The sequence below is a fragment of the Medicago sativa genome, chromosome 3 (assembly GCF_051527215.1).
Source record: "Medicago sativa cultivar Bolivia chromosome 3, Bolivia_mono, whole genome shotgun sequence".
Taxonomy (NCBI): Eukaryota; Viridiplantae; Streptophyta; class Magnoliopsida; order Fabales; family Fabaceae; genus Medicago; species Medicago sativa.
Genome location: NC_140751.1, coordinates 86,588,838 through 86,610,420, shown reverse-complemented (window position 1 = coordinate 86,610,420; position 21,583 = coordinate 86,588,838). Strand labels below are relative to the sequence as shown.

At 31.9% G+C, this 21,583-nt stretch overlaps 1 protein-coding gene across 2 annotated transcripts; it reads left to right on the top strand.

Annotated features, from left to right (window-relative positions):
• The first annotated feature begins 1,836 nt into the window (after positions 1–1,836).
• On the top strand, positions 1,837–6,133 carry RCF3 (RNA-binding KH domain-containing protein). 2 transcript variants are annotated; one of them, XM_085755131.1, is made up of 8 exons: positions 1,837–2,714; positions 3,052–3,549; positions 3,785–4,024; positions 4,364–4,582; positions 4,923–5,002; positions 5,132–5,237; positions 5,630–5,756; positions 5,867–6,133. In XM_085755131.1, the coding sequence occupies exons 1-8, from the start codon at positions 2,046–2,048 to the stop codon at positions 5,884–5,886; spliced, it is 1,959 nt and encodes a 652-aa protein (XP_085611257.1). In that variant the 5' UTR covers positions 1,837–2,045; the 3' UTR covers positions 5,887–6,133. The 2 variants fall into 2 exon arrangements, with proteins under 2 accessions (XP_085611257.1, XP_085611255.1); XM_085755129.1 differs by having other exon boundaries at positions 4,364–4,597.
• Positions 6,134–21,583: the final 15,450 nt, after the last annotated feature.

Below are 21,583 nucleotides of genomic sequence, written 5' to 3'. Positions count from 1 at the left end.
AAAACAATGTGTAAAATTCTAGTTGATTATCTTTAAATAGCCGATAACATAAAGAGAAGATCGACAATCCTAACAAGAAAACTTAAAATTCATTCAAAATACAAATTTCAATGTCAATGTATTATTGCTCATTTAATTTGAAAAAGGTTGGACCAATATTATACTCATAGATAAGGTGTTGGCTTAAATCCTGCCCCTCAAAGTAGTATCAACAATGAAGAAGACATTAGACATGGGTAATAATAAGTTTTTTTTAATCTCAAATGACTTGGTTTATATGCCTTCAAATGCTTCATTGAATCATGCTAAAAATGTTTAACTAAGTATATGAATAAGGAGTTCAGGTATGCACCATTATAGGTTCTAAAAACAATATATTCTCAACAACCAATACTCGTACGACAAAAGAAGAAAGTGCGCCAATTATTTCTAATATTATATATAATTATAAAACACAAAAGAACATGGAAAAACAATATCTTTCTTATGGAGATTGGCGCGATTTGAGAGTCGGTCTTTGCAAGTTTTAAAGTCAAAATTTCTTAATTTAAGTGAAACTATGAGCTTCCAAATGAAAGCCCATTTCTCAGAAATATAAAAGATATCATATTTACATCATTTGTCGCCAAGGGACTGTATTAATTATTTATCAGACACATACACCATATTTTACGTTCCCTAATGCATTTATATACATATTTAGAATGAATTACAGGTACGATTGAGGATGTTATTGGTTTCATCAAGAGGGAAAATAAAATGGATCAAATAAGTGTTCCATACATTGATACGAGGCTGCAAGGATCTCTGACTTTTAAATTATTGAAAGAGTCATTTGAAATGTTGCTCAAACAATAATGCTGGTAATTTATTGGCCAAAGATAATTTCATAATTGAATTTGACAACGATTACCAATCCCTCATCAATGTAATCAAAATTAGAGAAGCACGAATATTAAACTATACATGTAAAAGGGTCTATAACCAAAAACAGCTTTCAGTAAATCCAATCGAATATTTTTTTCTAACTTCAAAGATATTTCACATTGTAGTATTCGGAAACAAATTTGCTGTAGTAATTGCATCACATAAATTTAAATCTCAATCGTCTGATTCAAATCAACAACAAATATTATCTAAAATCAATTTAGTTATAATGTTCTGATTCACCAGATCTCAAATTAACACCAATACACAATTTACTTTTTTTTTTTTTCTTCTGTACAATGACTAAATAATACTATAATTTACTGTGTGTAAATATGCTTGTTTTACAGCAGCAAATCCATAGTATTTAGATGAGAAATAGTTTTTGGTTAAATAAATTTGTTTTGACCAAATGATTAAATAAAATATAGTAAAAAGTCTAAATATATTAAACCAATTTACTATTTGTTTCCATCTCCTTAGCTGGCAAAGTTTGAACCTTGACTGTTTGAGTTGAGTAGCAGTGATATCTCATGAATTTAAAATTAATAAAATTTTAAAATACAACATTTTAAGGCGAATAATACAGTACATCATACACCAATTCTTACCACACACAACCTCATCATCATCGTGTAATAATCCTTCAACTTTTCTGAAATTACAAACCCACCCTTCTTTCTTTCCTCACATAATTTTCATTTCTCTCTTATCTCGGTTAACTGTCACGCATGCACTTCCTTCTAGAAAATCGAAGAAATCTATAACCGTTGATTAAAATAGTGAGAAAAATCAACGGTTAAAAAGTGGATGAAGTGATTGCAGTGTAGCATAGAAGTGTGAACATAGTAAAAAAGTGAAAAGTCTGAAACGCAGATATAAAGCAGTAACGTTGGGGTCTTTATCGCTGCCTCACCTCAACTCAAGAAAGACTCTGAACTCGTATCTAGGGTTTGTACTTTGCAGAAGAAAATGAACTTATCATAATCATCACTCACTTCTCTTCACTAATTTCCCATTACTACAACATTGCAAGGATTGGATTGAAATTGAAATTGAATTTGATTTTGATTTGATCGATTTTGATTATTTGATTTGATTTGAACAACAACTTTGTGATGGAAAGGTCCAGATCTAAACGGAGTTACTACTATGACCAGGATTATGATTCTGAAACCGTTGCAAGAACAAGGCCACGTTATAACCACCACCACCACCATCATAGAGACTCTCACCGTCATCGCGGCGGCGTTGGTGGCGGCGGCGGCGGTGGTCGTCATTATAAGACGCAGGACTCGCCGTTAACAGTGACAACTAGTTACCGTTTGTTGTGTCATGACTTGAGAGCTGGTGGTGTGATTGGGAAGTCAGGGAGTATTATTAAGTCGATTAGGCAGCATACTGGCGCGTGGATTAACGTGCATGAGCCTGTGGCTGGAGATGAGGAGAGGATTATCGAGATTTCTGACACGCGCCGCCGTGATCCGGATGGTAGAATGCCGCAGTTTTCACCGGCGCAGGAGGCGTTGCTTCTCATTCATGAGAGGCTGTTGGAGAACGATCCGGGGTTTGAGGATGAGGAGGACTACGGCGGCGGAAGAGGTGGTGGTGGTGGGAAGCGTGTTTCTAGTAGGTTGGTTGTTTCGAAAATGCATGTTGGGTCATTGCTGGGAAAAGGTGGGAAAATAATTGAACAGATGAGAATTGAGACAAAGACACAAATTAGGATTCTTCCAAGGGATTCGTATCTACCTCGCTGTGTATCCATGTCTGAAGAGATTGTTCAGGTGCATGCATGATTCAAACAAAACCCTTGATTTTTTATGGACATTGGAGTTTTTGAGGACATTACTTATTATATACTTAAAATTGCTGAACCAACTCAAGTGAAGATATTAATGGCAATTTCACGTTTCATTTTTGTGTTTTTATAAAAGAATGAGATAACGCAATGAGTCATAATCATAAGTCATAACTGATTTTTGATAAAGGCATCAATAACATTTCAATGACCCTTATTAATTTGAGCTTCAAATGAGGAATAACGAAAAAAGGAGGCCATTGTAATGATCTAAAGTGTTTTTTTTTTTTTTTTTTTAACTGAAGACTATTAATTGTGTGCAGGTTACAGGTGATATAAACAATGTGAAGAATGCTTTTCTGGTCATATCTTCCCGGCTGAGGGAGAGCCAGCATCGTGATCGTAGCAGTGAGCGCGGTGGAGGTGGTGGTGGTCATTTCCATGGACGTGGACATTCGCCCGAGCGTTTTTTCCCTCCTGAGGACGATTATTTACCTCATGTGTCTAGTGGTTCCCGGAGATCATCTGTGGAGCGTTCTGGATTTGGATCACGGATAGCTTCCACCAATTCCCGAAACAATAACCATGCTTCATTAAGTTATTCAATGGATCAGGGGGCTGCTCCTGTGGCTCATGATGAACAGCCCTTCTACGAGGACCTTATTTTTCGTATACTCTGTCCGGTTGATAGGGTTGATCGTATTGTCGGGGAATCAGGTGGAATTTTGGAGCTCCTTCAGGATCGAGTTGGAGTAGATGTTAAGATTTCTGATCGTGTTGGTGGTTCGGATGAACAGATGGTTATCATTACTTCAGAAGAGGTACTTTTATTCTCTTGTTCTCTCTGCCACTGTCAGTAGTGTAGTGTGCATAACGAGTGCAAATTGTTTAAGGTCTCTAGCTAGGATTAGTCGTAGTGTTCTAATTCTAGGGGGAAAAACTCCTGCCTAAATATTAAACCCTTTTAGATGCATATCGACATGTTTTTCACATAAATGTGATATAGATCGTATGCTCAAGGTTCTAACTCTTATTATTGTGTATTGTGTACTTAAGGGTCCCAATGATCCGATGTTCCCAGCCCAGGAAGCTCTGTTACATATACAAACTCACATTGTTGATCTTAGCGACAGTATAATTACCACCAGGCTGATTATCCCTTCTAGCGACATTGAATGCTTAGATGGAAAAAATGCATCACTATCAGAAATAGAGAGGTCGACTGGTGCTAGTATTCAAATACTTCCTAGAGAAGAACTACCGCCCTGCATTGCAAACACTGATGAACTGGTGCAGGTTTGTTATTTACTTTCATCTTGCTGAAGTATTCTATTAGATTCATTTGGTAAATGTAGTCTGAATGAATGAATGGTAAATGTTGAGCTTTATAACGAGAATAAATCTTATTCTTAAAAGCATCATACTAAGTTCACATGTATCAAATTGTCTTGTCATTAATTGTACAAACCAAATAATGTACAGTTTCCTCTGGCTTTTGTTGTTAGAAAATTTCCAATGAATTGTATAGAGAGGATCCAAAACCCCATTCCACAAGACGAGGGCAAAGAGCCAAAGACTTAGTATTGAAATTATGCTTTTGTTCATTTCTCAATCACTTCCCTATTGCCTCTACAGATTGTGGGAGAGATAGAAGCAGCCCGGAATGTTATTCTCGATGTGACTGCAAGATTAAGAAGTTATGTGTATAGGGATATCTTGCAAAGGGACACAGTACCTCCATCCGCCCCCTTATCTAGTGTGGAGGCATCTTCTTCTAATAGTATGGCTGCAGTTGCTGAAACTGCCACTGCCAATCAGAATATGCAAAGTGTGGCAGTAGCCCTTGCATCCAAGGTACTCTTTTGCCAGGTCTATCTTCAAAATTACCCATCTTTATTTAGGTTATTTATGTGAATGGCATTTGGGAGATTTATTGGCTGTTTTCAGTGTATATTTCTTGTCTAGTCTGAGCAGTTTATTTTCTTTCCGTATTTCTAATGAATAAAGCGTGATTTAAACACAACACAGCAATAAGTGTCATAAAAAAACAATGTGTCTGTAGCCGTTGATACATTAAGCCATCATATGAACTTGTTGATTACTATAATATTTTATCCAAAAAAATAAGCTCTACTTATGTCGAAGTTTGCAATTTGAAGGAAAAAACTAATTTTTCTTTCTTTCTTTTCAAAAGGAATCTGGAGGATCTAGCACTGAGATGGGAAAGATGAAAGAAAGTGACCGCCCTGATGATTTGCCTAGTGGTTTAAATCGGTAATTTCCTCATACCTTATTTCATGATAGAATGTTTGATATTTAGTCTGGAGCGACTTGCCATTTGCCAACATCTCATTCTCTTCCCCATCACTAATGGTTTTCCCCCACTTTTTTGTCTGTGGTTAGGACTGTGTCTCTTGTCACAAGGAGTATACTTGAAGTTGTCATACCAGAGTATGCAGTTCCAAGGCTTTTAGCAAAGTCCAAAAGCAAGCTTGCACAAATAAGTGAGGTGTGCGAGATCAGATCTTTCTTTTTTCCCTACTTCAATATTTGAATTGGATAGTGTTAAATAGGCATTCTTATATCGAGTAGTGGTAACCTTAAAATATCACTGTTAGATTTATATTGCTACCTTCTCTATCATATGACATTGAAACAATAATAACATGACTTGTTTTTTCAATGATTAATGAGTTCTTTATATTGTTGTACTACACTACATGGTTGCATCTTTATCATTCTTGTACATTATTTCTTGTTTTAGCTTCTAGAATTAAAAGTAAATCCCCTAATAAGTAATAACTTCCCTACAAATTTTTGTCACGTATTTAGATTCTGGAATCATGTCATCATATTAGTATTTTAAATTTAATAGAAAGTGATATATTTTGATGGAAACAGTTATCGGGAGCCAATGTAAAGCTTGTAGAGGATAGACCAGATGAGAAAGAGAAGATTATTCAGATATCTGGTACTCCAGAGCAGGCAGAGAGAGGGCAAAGCTTGCTCCAGGGATTTATTTTGAGCAGTAAGTCTTAATGTGTTGGGTGTGTCTATGTTTATTCTTATGCGTGCGTTAGTCTCACTTCTTAAGCAGCCACGTTCTTGTAATTGACATGGTATTCGTTTTTCTTGCAGCCCAAGAAGATGGTCCTTAAGTGATGGTTGTACCTAAAGCCGGTCAGTCTAATGAATAGTTTCATTAATTTTGTTGCCTGGGGCATTTTGTTCCATGCGCTGATTGGTTTTACATATATTTTTGGTGTCGCGGTGTCGCCAAGAATTGGAATTTTCATTTTGAAAGAAGCAATCTACTGTAAATGTTGTAGTAAGATAGCTTCTTGGTTATTTATTTTTTAGTATTTTGACTATTTTCAGCTAGTGCATGGTTGCACTTTTTGCCTACATTGGAGTTTTTTCTGGTCTATTAATTTATTGATCAGGTCATGAAAAGTTTTTCGACTTAAGTTTCAATCACATGGTTTCCAATTAATCGTGATTCCTCAGCTGCAACAACAGCTGTATGGTCAGTTGCAATGGTTATCGTAGCACCTTATTTAACAAGACATTTTCAATCACAAAAATGCAAGTTGGAATGGTTTTCTTTTTCTTATTTCAATTGCTTAATCACCACCAAGTTCTAGATTTTGAAAAATTTAAACATTTGAAGTTGGTGTGTGGGTGGTTTCAGATGGAGAATTTGCAAATATTAAAGTGATGGTTGTTAACCAGTACTATCTCCGTCCCTTATCCAAATTAATACAGCTAAGTTAGAAGAACTTTGTAGAAACGGTGATTTTATTTTATTTTTTTGAAGGAAAGAAACAGTGATTATTACCTTGGATTGGATTTCATTTTGTCAAAAAAATTAACTTGGATTTCGAAGTCAACCAAAATTATACTAGTATATGGTATATGCACATTGTTTCTTTTTAATTTTAACTTTCAAATTCGTCTTAACACAATCAACAACCAGTTTTAATTTTTTAGCTCAGCAGTTAAAGGGAAGGAATATGATAGCTAGTGTTTGTTTTAGTTCGGTGGTGGATGGTATCATTCAAATAGTAAATACGTGTCATATTGGTATTGGATATTGGGCTTGGTTGCTAGTTATAGCCTTCTCTAACGTGTAAACTGTAGTAGTGTATGGTGATGTCAACGGTATGGAGAAATTCAATGCCTATCCTTTTAGATGATAAAAGCTTCCATCACAACCCCATTTTTGGCCCAACTTTATTAACTGAAGTATATATTTTTTTTTTGAACAGCTATTAACTGAAGTATATATGAAGTGCGTGTTTGAATTTTCGGTGTCATCGTATCCTATCGTGATACCAAACATAAAATTCATTGTGATACTAAATATGCACAAATATTGCCTCACCCCTTAGTCCAAGCAAATTGGATCCTCTTCATAGGATTCAGGTTATAGGCTAAATCCCCTTACTCGAAGTAAAAACGGCAGAGATGAGAGCGGAATGAATGAAAAACTAAGGCATATGTCGAATAGGGTGCATATGATATAGACTCTTTAAAAATTGGTCCAAAGGTGGACTGTGTGGTTTTATCTGAAATAGTTTGTTATAACTTCTTTTTTTTTTAGGTGTCACTTCTAAAATGTAGAATTTTAACATATGGTCCATGGACCATGGTGGTTCATGAAATTTAACACGTTGGTTCATTAGTGGAGCAGGATTAACAGTCATTAGATCAATTGAGCTCACAAGTATATCAATACATTGCTTTTTTTTTCTCTCTTTCCTTGCCGTAGTCGTAAGATATGCAACACCACCACCCCCTTGTTTTTAACCCACTGCACTGTTTCACCTGGTTCACCTGAGCTTGAAACCATGTTTCAACCTATAGCTCCAACGCCTTTTCTCCCTAAGTTTTGAAATCTGCTCATTGGACATTCTACAAGCCAGCGACACCGAGTCCACAACTAGACCATTTATGATACCACCATGGTTAGCCATTTGTGACCCATTGATATTGGGTTTGACCACTTTCATTCTTGATTACAGGATCATTTCTATTAAATCAACTTTTCTGGATAATTGTTAATGGAAATCATAGTTTTGTTCACATTGCTGAAAAATGAAGGCAGAGTTAACGGTAGTTTGTCTGCACATTAGGTTTGCAAAAATGGGTGCATGCATACCTTTAAAGGCTACATTCGTTTCCCTGCATATATTCTTGAGAGTTTTTTGTAAAATTTTTATTTAAGAACTAATACTATTACATTCGCATGGAGCCGCGATGGTCGCATGATTATTATATGTAAGGTTTGTTGAGATTCGTAAAACCAAAATAAACTCATTTGTTGCATCACAATAATAGCCGGTTTATATTTGTTATTTTGGAACATGAAAGACAAATGGAACCATATAGAAAATACAATGACTTGAAATGGAAAACTTAAAACAGTACATATAGGGCAGTTGAAGATGTGGATTGGAAGCAGAATCTAATACATGAACCAAATTGCTACTATTATTAACTTTGACAAATTTAAGGTGACTGGGTACAAAATTCCCTCCATCTCATTCCTATTTTGGTGCTCCTTCTTGGCCAGTTTTTATTTTCCTTCCATAGACTTTTACCATTTGAAGGAAATTCTATCTGAGGTGTGTCACACTGAATGTTAGTATGTACCTCTCCCAATCATAATTTCAATTGATTCCACACGTTGTGGGAGTGTAACATTTTTTGTGAAACTCAACCCATGTTGGTCTTTGCTAGTCTTTGATAAGCATTGAACACATGACGTTTTTACCACCTCGACCCGAGATAGTAAGAGTCTATGTTATATTCTATCACATAATCAGCAAAATCTCTAAGGAGGGTCGGTATAAATTTCAGAAAAAATATTTAACATTCACAGATGAAATAATAAATATAAAATAGAAAAATAATAGAAATTCCATAGCACAATATTTAATTAATTGTGAACTTGTAGTGGTATAATCCAAAAGAGTAACCTCAAGTAGGTCGTGCAACCTATCTTGGTATTGCGAATATAGCATGATGGAAAGCGAGTTGGAGATTAACTAAACAATTGAACTTTAGTGGTTTATGAGCTCCGCCAAAGATGAATTATTCACAAGAACTTAATTTTAATTTGTGGAACAATTTTTTGTCAAACTATATTTACCTCTCTGTAATACTTGAGCCCTTTCCCCAAGAAAAAAAGGAGTTGGGAATTCTAGTGTGTTTCCAAAGAATAGGTAATTCATACTGTGTCTCAAATAGGTAGTTAAAATTTGTTTCTTGACCACCAAGAAATCCATAAAACTCTGATGCCAAACCATCGCCAGTGAAAAGTGGGTGATTGGAGTCTTTGTTGAAATGGGTTAAATATGTTTTTAGTCCCTATAAATATATCAATTTTTTCGTTTTAGTCCCTCAAAAAATTTCCTTCAACTTTTAGTTCCTATAAAATTTTTAATCACTACTTTTGGTCCCTCTTTTAAAGTAAAATCATATGTAGAATTTATATTTTTGAATAAAATTTTGCAGGAAAATTCATAATATTATAAGTAGGGTTAATTATGTTTTTGGTCCCTACAAAATTGCGACCTTGTAAGTTTAGTCCTTACATAATTTTAATAGCATTTTTAATCCCTACAAAAAATTTCTGCACTCAATATTAGTCCTTACTCAATCCAAATTTGTTTAATTTATGCTTAAACTCTTAAGTTTTTCAACAATTTTTTACAGGCGTGTTAAGAACGTTATTAAAAGGTCCTCCGAAAAAAATATCGCAAAAATTTGATTTCTACGTCCATATTTTTGTTACTTATATCTTAAACTTTTGTTGTTTTAAAAAATTCATATTTAATTTATTTCATGTTAAAAAATTATAGATTTTAGTAAATGAACCTGTCATAGTGTTCTAAACTTGTATAAAAAGAATCGTTAAAAAATTTAAGAGTTCAAGGATAATTAAACAAAATTTATTTTACCAGGGACTAAAATTATAAGTAAATTTTTTTTGTAGGGATTAAAAAAGCTATTAAAATTAAGTAAGGACTAAACTTAGAAGGTCGCAATTTTACAGGGACCAAAAACATATTTAACCCTTATAAGTATCTCTCCCAAAAAAATTAGAATTTTTTTACCAAAACATGAATTTAATATGAATTTTTTTATTTTTGATGGTTAAAAATTCATATTTAATTTGTGTTTTGTTAAAAAAAATTATTTTTTTCTAGAATTATTTTTACAATATTATACACATATCTGCACAATTTCATTAAAAAAATACAAAAAATTAAGGGTTAATTATGTTTCTAGTCCCTGTAAAATAGCGACCTTGTAAGTCTAGTCCCTACTTAATTTTAATAGCATTTTTAGTCCCTAATTTTGTTTTTCTGCACTGAGTATTAGTCCCTACTCAATTCAAATTTGTTTAATTTATGCTTAAACTCTTAAATTTTTGAACAATTTTTTGCAGACATGTTTAGAACATTACTAAAAGTTCGTCCGCAAAAAATTATCGCAAAATTTGATTTCTACATCCAGATTTTATTACTTTTTATCTTTAACTTTTGTCGTTTTAAAAAATTCATATTTAATTCATTTCATGTCAGAAAATTCTAAATTTTAGTAAACGAACCTTTCATAGTGTTCTAATCTTGTCTCAAAAAAATCGTTCAAAAATTTAAGAGTTTAAGGATAATTAATCAAACTTTGTTTTAGCAGGGATTAAAATTATAAGTAATTTTTTTTTATAGGGACTAAAAATGCTATTAAAATTAAGTAGGGACTAAACTTACAAGGTCGCTATTTTATAGGGACTAGAAACATAATTAACCCAAAAATTAATTAAAAACAGGGACCAAAAGTAGTGATTGAAAATTTTATAAGGACTAAAAGTTGAAGGAAAATTTTAGAGGGACTAAAACGAAAAGTTGTTATATTTATAGGGGCCAAAAACATATTTAACCCTTGTTGAAATTAATGACGTGTGTATTGCCTTCATGATCAAGTAAGTTTCATGCATCACTCAATTCATCATAAAACTCTTCTGCAAATATTGGTGCTACTTCATTATATTTCTTAATAAAACTCTTAACAAAAAATAGGATATATTTTATAAAGATCAAATTTATGTGGTATCACTAGGGATTTATTTTTATTACTTTGTACTAAACAAAATTAGCAGAAAATTAAATAGAAAAATTAATTGTGCACAATCTAAAATACATAAATGCAATTTTCAGGGGGAACAACGCTTGATCAGTGCGCATGCCTCTACGCATGAGCCGGATTAGTCACCCACCTTTGATGGGTCGGAAACCGGTGCGAAAGCCAAAAAAAAAATACATAAATGCAACGAATTGTGTTAAAGATATGGATTATATACTAAAAGTGTAAATTTATTATTTTGCACTAGACAAAATTAGCACAAGAAAAAAAAATAGGAAGAAATTAAGTATGCACAATCTAAAATACATAAATGCAACAGACTGTTAAAGATATAAAATATATAACTCACCAAAAAAATGATATAAAATATATACTCGACGTGTAAGAAGCTAAATGTTATAAATCAATGAACGTTGACAATTTTTGCTGTGCAATTCATATTTGTAGTCTGTAAAAGTTCAACAAAATTTATATGATTTCAGCTAACAACCTTCACTTGATAGGTGGACAATTGAAAAACTTCTAATGAAACCCTTTGAAGAAGCTTGTAAACTGCTTCCATTTGTAGTAAATGAAGATTTGTTTTGTAAAACAATGGGTACTTAAACTACAGTGATAATCGCTGAATTGTTGATATTGACATTGTTAAATTTGAACTTCAACTTTTCCAAACGTGTGGATTGATTCTTAGCACGTAATTATTTTTATCTAAATCCAAATTTAGTCATTCGCTAAGGGTAATCAATATGTATGTATTATTAAGTATCACATTCTATCTATTGAAGAGCCACGCAATGAGTCAGGTGTAGGCACTTTTTGGCAAAAAGGCAATTATTGGTGCAAAAATTTTGATGGACGAAAGGAAAATTATTGGCAAGTGCGTCAAATCGTAACAAGGAATAAAATAGTAAGTTTATGGTCTTCACAGAGATTGTCGTTCAACTCGGTAATTAGCGGAACTTATTTGAAAGTAAATGAAGAAAAGAGAATAAAAGGGTTGGAGGATTAAATTGCCCTGCTCAATTCGAGATTAGGTTGGTTTGATTCAGGTGTGTAACAATGATTATGGAATCCTTGAATCCCCCTTCCATCTTTGTTGGAATTAACTTGGTAAATCATTAGTTTATGTCCCGTCTATTTGATTTAAGAAAGTAGAGTTAAGACCTTGTAATGTATCAATGGAAGTTTTATTTAATATTCTCGCAATTCAACCAGTTACAATTGGGGCGTTCCTTTAAGATGAGTTAAAATCCTGAATTCATACTTAGATTCCATTAAAAGAATTTAATTAAGAAAATAAGCAACTTACTACTGTCAGGATCGGACGAAAGTAGGGTTGTCAATCCTATAATCCATCTAGAGATCAGTTTTAAAGATTACCGTTTCGGATTTTCGATGAAAAAGCATTAGAGACCAGACATATACAAATTAAATTTGACAATCGAAACATAAACTAAATGAAAAATTTATTAATTGAATCCAACAAATAAGAAGAGGCTAATCTTAGAACCCTAATCGAGAGAGGTTTAGTTGCACATGACAACATGAATCATTACAAAACAATATAAAAACATACCCTAGACAGAACAAGAGGAGGATGAAGATCATCTGCCTTGAAGCTCCTGATGTTTGACCCTTGCCTTGTACCACTAGTTTTGTGAATGGATTAAAGTGTGTGCAAGAGTCTCTATTTATAGTGCATCATTACTTAGGGGTTAAGAGAAAGTTAATAGGGGTTTACGACTAAAATCAGCTTGGAAAACAAGTAAAAAGCGCCTCCTGACCACTACACACGCACAAGGTGCATGGAGTGAGGCGCAAGGGCGTATGAGGCAGTAGCCAAGGCTTTCTGATGTAAAGGGGAACATGGGACATCAGCTCCAGTGCAAATTTTGCAATTTTTGTCCTTTTTTCGATCGTTCTTCCGTCTTGAAACGAATTTTCCTCATCTTGTATTGTCTTCAAAAATCTTCCAGGAACCATTGATCTTCAATCATCATATCATTGATCTTTCACGTGATGTCTTGTTTTGCCGATTTACATGATTTCTCACTAAAAAGACTCAAAACACCTGTGGAGTTGCATGATTTACGATAAAAGTGAATTATAACGACTCGAATGAAAACAATACAATTTTTCCTCAAACCATTGACAACTCCTCTGCATAACATCTTATTTGCCTTCAAATGCAAAGATAATAACTAAAAACATAGTCTAAAATATCATATGATGTTCCGTTACCACAACCCCAAACGTAAACCGTTGCTTGTCCTCAAGCAACATAATAGCAAGAAGTTAGGATTTACATGAATTTAAGAAGAGAAACATACCTTTTTGGAGATTGTGCTCAGATTGTAACTCTTCCCACTTCTAGACTTGACTAGCTTACCACTTCCATGCAAGCGAGACAGGCTTAGAGAAGATACTCTTACTTTCAACCACTTACAATTCAAAGATACAAGTATCTACATCCTAAAGTCAGTAGGGTTGGTTAAGACATTTTCCACCCTTCATTCGTCATGTGATTGTACCTTGCTATGAGATTGAAGTAATTATAAACAGACATTCGAGGTACATATTATCATACATGCATATAGAGGTCTTTTCAAGGTTATAACATGACTTAGGTTAAGGTGGGATATATTTAAGAAAGTAGGCTAACAAACAATTTGGCGTTAGTTCCTAAAGATTCCTTACTTGAAATACTTTTCTTCCAACCTATAACTTTCATTCACAATGTCACAGCCAATGTTTATGACGTACTAGCTTTTGTGCCAGTCAAGAGAAATGGGTACTAATAGAATTACCTTTTTTTTTCTTTTTTCTTTCAAGAGACTAAACTTTTGTTTTTGGCTCTTGATTTTCTATTTTTTTTTAGACCATCATTTTGATGTTTTATCTACATTTTTTTCCCTTTTTCTTTTGATAACCAAGTTCTACCGGTACTCCACCCCAAACTTAAGATGTTTCTAATTTCAAAGAGCAACCTCATACTTAATTTTAAATCAAGACAAGTATTTCACTAATTTATCTAACTCCAGAGAAATCAAACAAATATGACATTATAGGTTTCAAAACTTGTGACATGATTTAATTCACATAAGTAACCAAGAAATAAATAATGCATGGAGGCTCAATGTGGTTTCACAAAGGATATAGCAATAAATCAGGGTGGCTTGAAAAAGGCTCTAGGTACTGAAACAAAGATCTCGTGTGTATGACAATATAACCGATAGTCCGTAGAGAACAACCAAAATTTTGAGCAAAAATAACAATTCACATGGTACACTCATGAAAGAAAAAATATTAAACACTAGAAATATATTTGCCTGAAAATCTCCACCTTTTGTTCTATACAGAATTGTAATGGTGACCTTTTCTAAGTATCTTCTGTAGCAAGTCTCAAAAGTTATCGTGCTATTGAACTTCAGAAGTAAGCTAACCCTCTGTTGTTAATGGTTGGAATAATTCTCCAAGACTAAAACAAAAATTTTGAAATTTTTTGAAAAGGAAAGGTTATGCAGTTCATGTAAAAACAATTAGTCTAGTCGCGAGTTAGCAAACAATAAAAGTAAAGAATTATGAGATGGAGTAGCTATGTAAAATAAATGACTGAAATAAACTTAAGGGTTGCCTCCCATGCCAAAGAAGAACCATTTATATGTCACGCATATTGGATTGCATTGCACCTGGTGTAGATGTAATATAGTAAAATTTGAGTCATGCTATTGTGAACGACATATTGCACCAACGAAATCGCACAATACTCACGTGCCTTTAATTTAAATAAAATTGAAAATCTAAAATTTTCTCAATGTGGAATATATGTTGTGTGTATTACACGTCATATCATGTCGTGCATTTTTTATTTAAATATCAAGTGGGAGATACCAGATATTTATTGCAAACTAATTAAAATACTGGTGTATGAGAACAAAATCATTTTATTATATCTTACAATGCTTACAACTTCCAATATTTATTAATTTCTAAGTAGTATTTAGATACCAAGTGGGAGATACCAAATACTTATTGCAAGTTAATTAAAATACTAGTGTATGAGGACAACATTATTTTATTATAACTTCCAATCATTATTACTTTCTAAGTAGAATAGATTTTGAGATAAGGTTTTCTTATACAATTTCCTTTCTCATGTTTACTATAATTTTACTGCAAAATATCAATTGAATAGGGCGACTATAATTGAACCTGGAATGGATCTCATTGAAGCAAAATTTTGGGTTTAAGGCCTTAACAAGTGAGTTATAAGACCAAAATTTGTAATTGATACAAAAATGGTTCAACTGTCTACGACTAGTTTTAAAAAGTGAAAATATACTTATTTATAAAAATTGGGATCCATCAAAGTAGTGCAATCTACATTGGCTGTGTACTAAAATCAAGTCAAATTAAGGCTAAAATGAGTTTTATGCGTATAACAAAACAGAAAAAAAAATTGAAATGAAAAGTTCACTCATAGTTTTATATTGTCAAAATAAGCTTGTATGTTAAAGACCACGCCAAGGGGTATTGTGTGAAACTAGGAGAAAACTTGATTAAATTATCTACTCAAACCAATCATCACCCATCTTAATTTACAATATAAACTTAGATACCAAAAGTGAATTGAATATGAGGATAATCATTTATTTTTGAGTGTCTTTTGCAAAACAATAAGCAAAACAAAATTGTATAAGGGGCTCTTCATAAACATACGTGAACATGTCATGATGTGATTGTTTAAGAGAAACTAATTTGTATGCAAAATCATACAATTTAAGTCTTCTTCCAAAAAGAGATACACTTCTTGAAAGTTCTGAAATTTGCTAAAATGTTTGGTTCAACAAATTGTCACAATACGACACTAATCTTATAGTAGAGATTTTCTTTTGAGACTTATTTAGATGTCTTCTCCAAGCTATTATGGTATCCATGGCCAAGAAAACAAAGCTCCACGGATCCAAAAGCCATTATTAGATACATTAACCCTAAACATAAGCTCGTGTTCAAATTATTAGATACATTTATTGCTTATATACATCTAGACATGAAATGGATACACTAAATAACACTACAATTTTTTTTTAATAAGAGTGAGATATGCAATAGGTGTTTAATAATTATGATATTTTCTTATTAGGTGTGCTTGAATATCATGTTCATAAATTATATTTGTAACTTTTAGATTGAAGAGGGAAATAGTGGAATAATGTTTGTCAAAACTGTTTATAAATGTGTCACTCAATGTTGTCAACCTAAAGTTAGAGATGTTTGTGTTAATTTTGCTATATACTTGAACAACAAGGCAAACGATTATACAGAGGTATTATTGCTTTTGAAGTCTTTCTTATTTCCTATTATTAATTTATACAACTATTGCATATTTGTAATCTACTTTTTATTGAAGTACATTTGTTGGTAAAATCTCATGTTGAATCAATATTGAGGAGCATTGCTAAGGGGTTGCACCTTGTTAATTGGAACAATGAAGAAATAGAAACTTTATTTGAAAAAAAAAATACGAGCCACCATATTATTGCAGGTGCCACACCTCCATTGATTAGCGACAAACGTCCAAACATGATCTTTTGACTGAATTTTCCATACCCTCCATCCCCCCACTTCACTCCATGGGAATTTCTAAGCCAATATCTCACCTTATCATTCTCAGATTTGACTCCAATACCAACAACAACTAACACATGCCAAGCAAGTTCTTTTATATTCTTGAAGGCCTCCTTAGGATTAGTTGGTCCTTTGCAAACTCTAGTCTATAATTGTGGTAAAAAATTAATTAATTTAAATGGTAATATTAAGAGCTCATTTTTATCTTAGTCTGTAATAAACAGACCATAAATTTTTACTTAAAGAAAAAAATACTTACCCCTCTTAATTCGCCCATCTCAAAGAGCCAAGGAATAGAAACACAAACTGGGCCATGCGTTTGGATATACTTCTCCAATCTTCCAAGTGAAACCGGTACATATTTTTTTATTCTAAAAAAAATGGATGTTTGATTGGGGCTTTATGAGGGGCGGAATCCTTAGCAAAACTACCCATCACAAATTTAACTACAACTAAGTCAATATTCTAAAATAATATTTTCATAGTTAACTTCAATTAAGTAGAAACACAAACTACAATACATATCATATGACAAAATTATAAGGTACAAATTATGTTCCTTATAATTTTGTCCTTTAATCAATTGTGTTTTTTAATTATTACTTTCACCTATCATTGTGTTTATTTCATTTCGTGTTATTTGCAATGATTAAATCCCAAAATTCCATTCTTTTTCTAGTTGTAGTGTTAACTCTGAAAAGAAACGAGACAAAAAGAGATAGTTGTGCATTAAGCATAGAACATTTGAAGATGCAGAAGCATTGTCTGAAAGTATAATGATTATGATTAACAGTTGTTTGACTTGTGAAAAATTATATACATTATAAAGATACAATGAGACAACCATTAAATACTACAAATAATATATGCTATCTATAACGACGTGTTTTAAAATCTATAAAATATACCTATAATTATTAGAGTAACAAACTTATTTTACAGTTGACATAAATACAACAATATTTTCCTCAAAAAAAAAAAATACAACAAATATCTTTATCACGAAATGTATATTTTCTTAATTATGTAATTGGAAACAAAACTGAATATGATCATTCCTTCGTTTACCATATGATATATTGATGTAATTATAGGTTACAAGTGAAACACTAAATCCAAAATTTAATTGAATAATATTTTTCACAAGACAAGGTTTATGCAAATTTAGTGTTGTTAGATTAATTATATATTAAAATCTCTACGGCTTGAGTTATATCCGGTAATTGTATAACTACATTTCTAAATAAATTATAGTTTTAGTTTTAATTTAGTATTTTTTTAACGATCTAAGTTGATGGATTTTAGTAATTACAATGATATATAAAGTTTCCTCTAAAAAATATCTATATAAAATTTTATTTAGTTTATGTTTAAATTTAGTTTTTTTAAAAACAATTTACTAATCTAGTTAAATGTGACTTATCCATTCATTTCTCATCAATTTCACATGAAAAATTCTTCAGAAATATCTTGATAACTTGTGAGAAATAACAATACGTATTAGGATAAAGATATTGTTATGTTTATGTAAACTGAAAAATAAGTTTGTCATAATAGTTACATATTTACAATTCTTCATAATGTATTTAGGATAAAGATATTGTGAGAAATAACAATACATAATTTTAGAACACATGTTTGTAAACAACATTGTAATTCTAGTATTCAATGGTTGTTTCGTTGTATCTTTTGTTCATCTTTGCTTTTAACTCTTGAAATTTCATAGATGTGATTCAAGAATATGCAATTATAAACATGGTCCAATGAGATTTGTTTATTGTAATATTACAATGGTCAATGATAGGAAATTAACTTCTAATAGTAACGCACAAAGTATACATGATAATTGTACTATCAATTTTTTATGGGTCTTGTTAACTTGTGCCCAAGGGCACAAGATAAGAAACTAAATAAAGAAATTTAATTTTGAAAATTGTGCATTCATAACCTTAAAAGCTTAATAATTTATCTTTTCAATACAATATTTATTGTTTAATTCTATTTTAAGATCTTTATCTTGTGCCCTTAGGCACAATTTACCATTTCCCTTTTTTATATATAAGTAAAAGAATGTCAGTAAATGCTTATAAAAAGGGTATGTCGCATTTAATTGTGTTACGAGTTAATGAGCAATAAATGGATATGTCACATTTAGCTAGATTCACAAATCTTTTTTAAAAAACCTAAATTCGAACACAAACTAGATAAAATTATATATAGAATTATAGTGACTAAAATGATTTCTATTAAATTATATTTAAAAACATGACAAAGAATTATCGGTCAAACTTTACTAATATCTCGGTTGAACTTTGGATTATTACGACCATATTTCCCTATGAACCGAAGGGTTGACAAAAAAACATAAACTAAACTTTACATAGAAATGTAGTTACGTTATCATTAGATATAACTCAAGCTCCACAAGTTCTAACGTATAACTAATTTAAAACTCTATCTTGTGCATAATATTGTTTAATTAAATTTTGAACATGATATTTCTCTTATAACTTGTCAAGTACTTCAATATACACTATGATAAACCAATGAGTGACTATATTCAATTTTGTTTTCCGTTACATGATAAATAAAATGTACATATCATAAGCAATAAAAGTATCTTGATACATTATGAACAATAACAGTACACATCATCATAAATACATTTTTGTATTTATGTCAACTGTAAAATAATTTTGTTACTGTAATAGTTATGGTTAGAAGTTGGATATTTTAGAACATTTCTTTGTACACAATATTACTTTGTTGATCGATATGTTCGTGTATTATGTTAAAAGTAAAATGCAGGTGAATTGTTGGAACATGAAATCTTTTATATATTTTTTTCAAATTTCTTTAAAGAATATTCTGTGAGATTTCATGTATATCCTCAGTTTATCCTAAACAAACATAGTTGCACCATAAATAATGCATCAATGGTCGCCTTTTTTTTATTAATTGACAAAATAAAGGAAATAATATGTATTATTGAATCTAAATATAAAGAAAACCACTAAGGTTCTTTACAAAGCAAGTATACACTTTGATTTTCTGATAGAAAATATCTTTAGCTGAAGTCATCAGATTGTTCATAGCTAACTTCCACCTTCCTCGTTTGTTATCTAGAATTATCTCCTTTATGTTTAAATGCATGTGAGGGAGGCTTAGAAGTTTTGAAGGGGGAACTATTTGTCAAGAACCTCATCAAAAGGACGTAGTTCAGCTTGAGCTTTTAGTTGGAAGCCTTCGTCAGCAATGTTGTAGGCATCCAATGCTCATACTTCGTATTAGGAACACTGATGGGACTTAGGTGATAGAATACAGAGCCTTGTCATCTGTGATAGAATACAAAATCTTGTCATCTATGACAAAAAAAAATATCAATTCCTTTGATCCCACTACAATATCATCGACTATCAAAATTCCAAATGCATTAGATGCTTTTCCCATGAAGGTAGCCATTTTCACCTTGATGGAGATGAAGTACTCCATGTTTTTATATAACTTATTTAATGTTAGAAGTTGCATAACATTTAAGACAACACCATCATCTACAAAAACTCACTAAACATCTTACCATCAATAGAAGCTTTTATGAATATATAGAGGCTTAAGATGTTCGACCGCGTCTTATGTGGAATTTTAGAATAACATGTCTTAATTTCTTTTTCTCTAGATAATGTGTTATCCTTAGTGTCTTCAACAAATTTATCACCTTCAAGCTCCTTCCGATGAAGATTGCTTTCATTGAATTCAAAGAGATTAAGTCAATGGTGTCTTGTCTTCTATGATGCTACCAATATAGTCCTTAAATAGGATATCCAACATTGAGTCCTTCTTGTATTATGGGCAGCCACCACACTTTTATTCACCCATTCCAAAATTTAGATGATGCAACCATATTTTCGTACTCAACTATATATGGGAAAGTTTGTTGATGATATGCATCTTTGCCTATATGTTTTGACCCATGAATGTCTGATTATGGGATATCAACAGTATCATCAAAATATTATTTTTTTGGTATCTGATCATTAGTATTTGACTCATCAAGGATCACACCCTTTTTAATGGGTGGATCTTCAACCTCAAATAAAGGAAAGACTCTGTCAAGAGCTTCCAATAATTTAGACAATGAGATCTATTTTTCTCTCTGGATCTGAACCTTGGAAATTAGTTGCAGAGTTTGTACATCTTTTCTAAGGATTAGCTCATCTGATGCCTCCTCTTTCGAGTTCTGGTAAGAGTCGCCACCAGTTGCGTTGTTTCACATGCCTTCTGATTCATCATTCCTTATCCTTTTTGAACTTATGTGGAGGATATATTCATCGGGCTACTAGATCTCCATTATTCTTGACTATGATCTCTAATGACGCCATACATTATTCTTTTACAATGGCTTTATCAGTTTATTTATCTTCTTGTATGAATTTGGCTGATCTAGATTTAGGGTGTCAAACCTGCTTCACCACCTTTTTCCAAGGTGTTCTAAACTATGGTTTTAGAGAATGATATCATGGTCATTTCCATGACTTGGAAATGATCATTATCAATGACCATCTATATCATCCTTTTATCGACTAATTTAAACATTCCATCATTAATAGCTTTTTAAATAGTTTTTTTTAAGACAACATGATTAATCATGGTGTGGTTGTATGTGTTGTGCCATTTGCAACACCTTTTGTCTTTGATCTTCTCGGTCGAAGGAATTTTATGAACATATAATAGCCGAATCTATTGAAAAATATTTAAATAATTATGTAATTCATCGCACATAATTTTGACAATGAAATATATGAAGGTAAAATTATATTATTATTTTATTTAGTACAAATACCACTATGATATAATATAATAATTTTTAATGATATTTCTATCATATTTAAAAATCTTCATCTAGTTTTACACATATTCAATTTTAAATATACCATTTTAAAAGTTCAACATAATATATATTGAATAAATGAGAGAAATGGAAATATTATTAAGGGTTAAGTTACTCTAGTATTTCTTGTATATGTCATACATATATATTTAATACTTTTCAAGCACATGATGTGTTTAAAAGGAAAT

Excerpts from the sequence above, each read along its gene's own strand:
- RCF3 (XM_085755129.1), top strand. The coding sequence starts at position 2,046 with ATGGAAAGGTCCAGATCTAAACGGAGTTACTACTATGACCAGGATTAT. Across the intron at positions 3,550-3,784 it reads TTATCATTACTTCAGAAGAG|GGTCCCAATGATCCGATGTT; the intron begins GTACTTTTATTC and ends TGTGTACTTAAG. Across the intron at positions 4,598-4,922 it reads CCAAGGTACTCTTTTGCCAG|GAATCTGGAGGATCTAGCAC; the intron begins GTCTATCTTCAA and ends TCTTTTCAAAAG.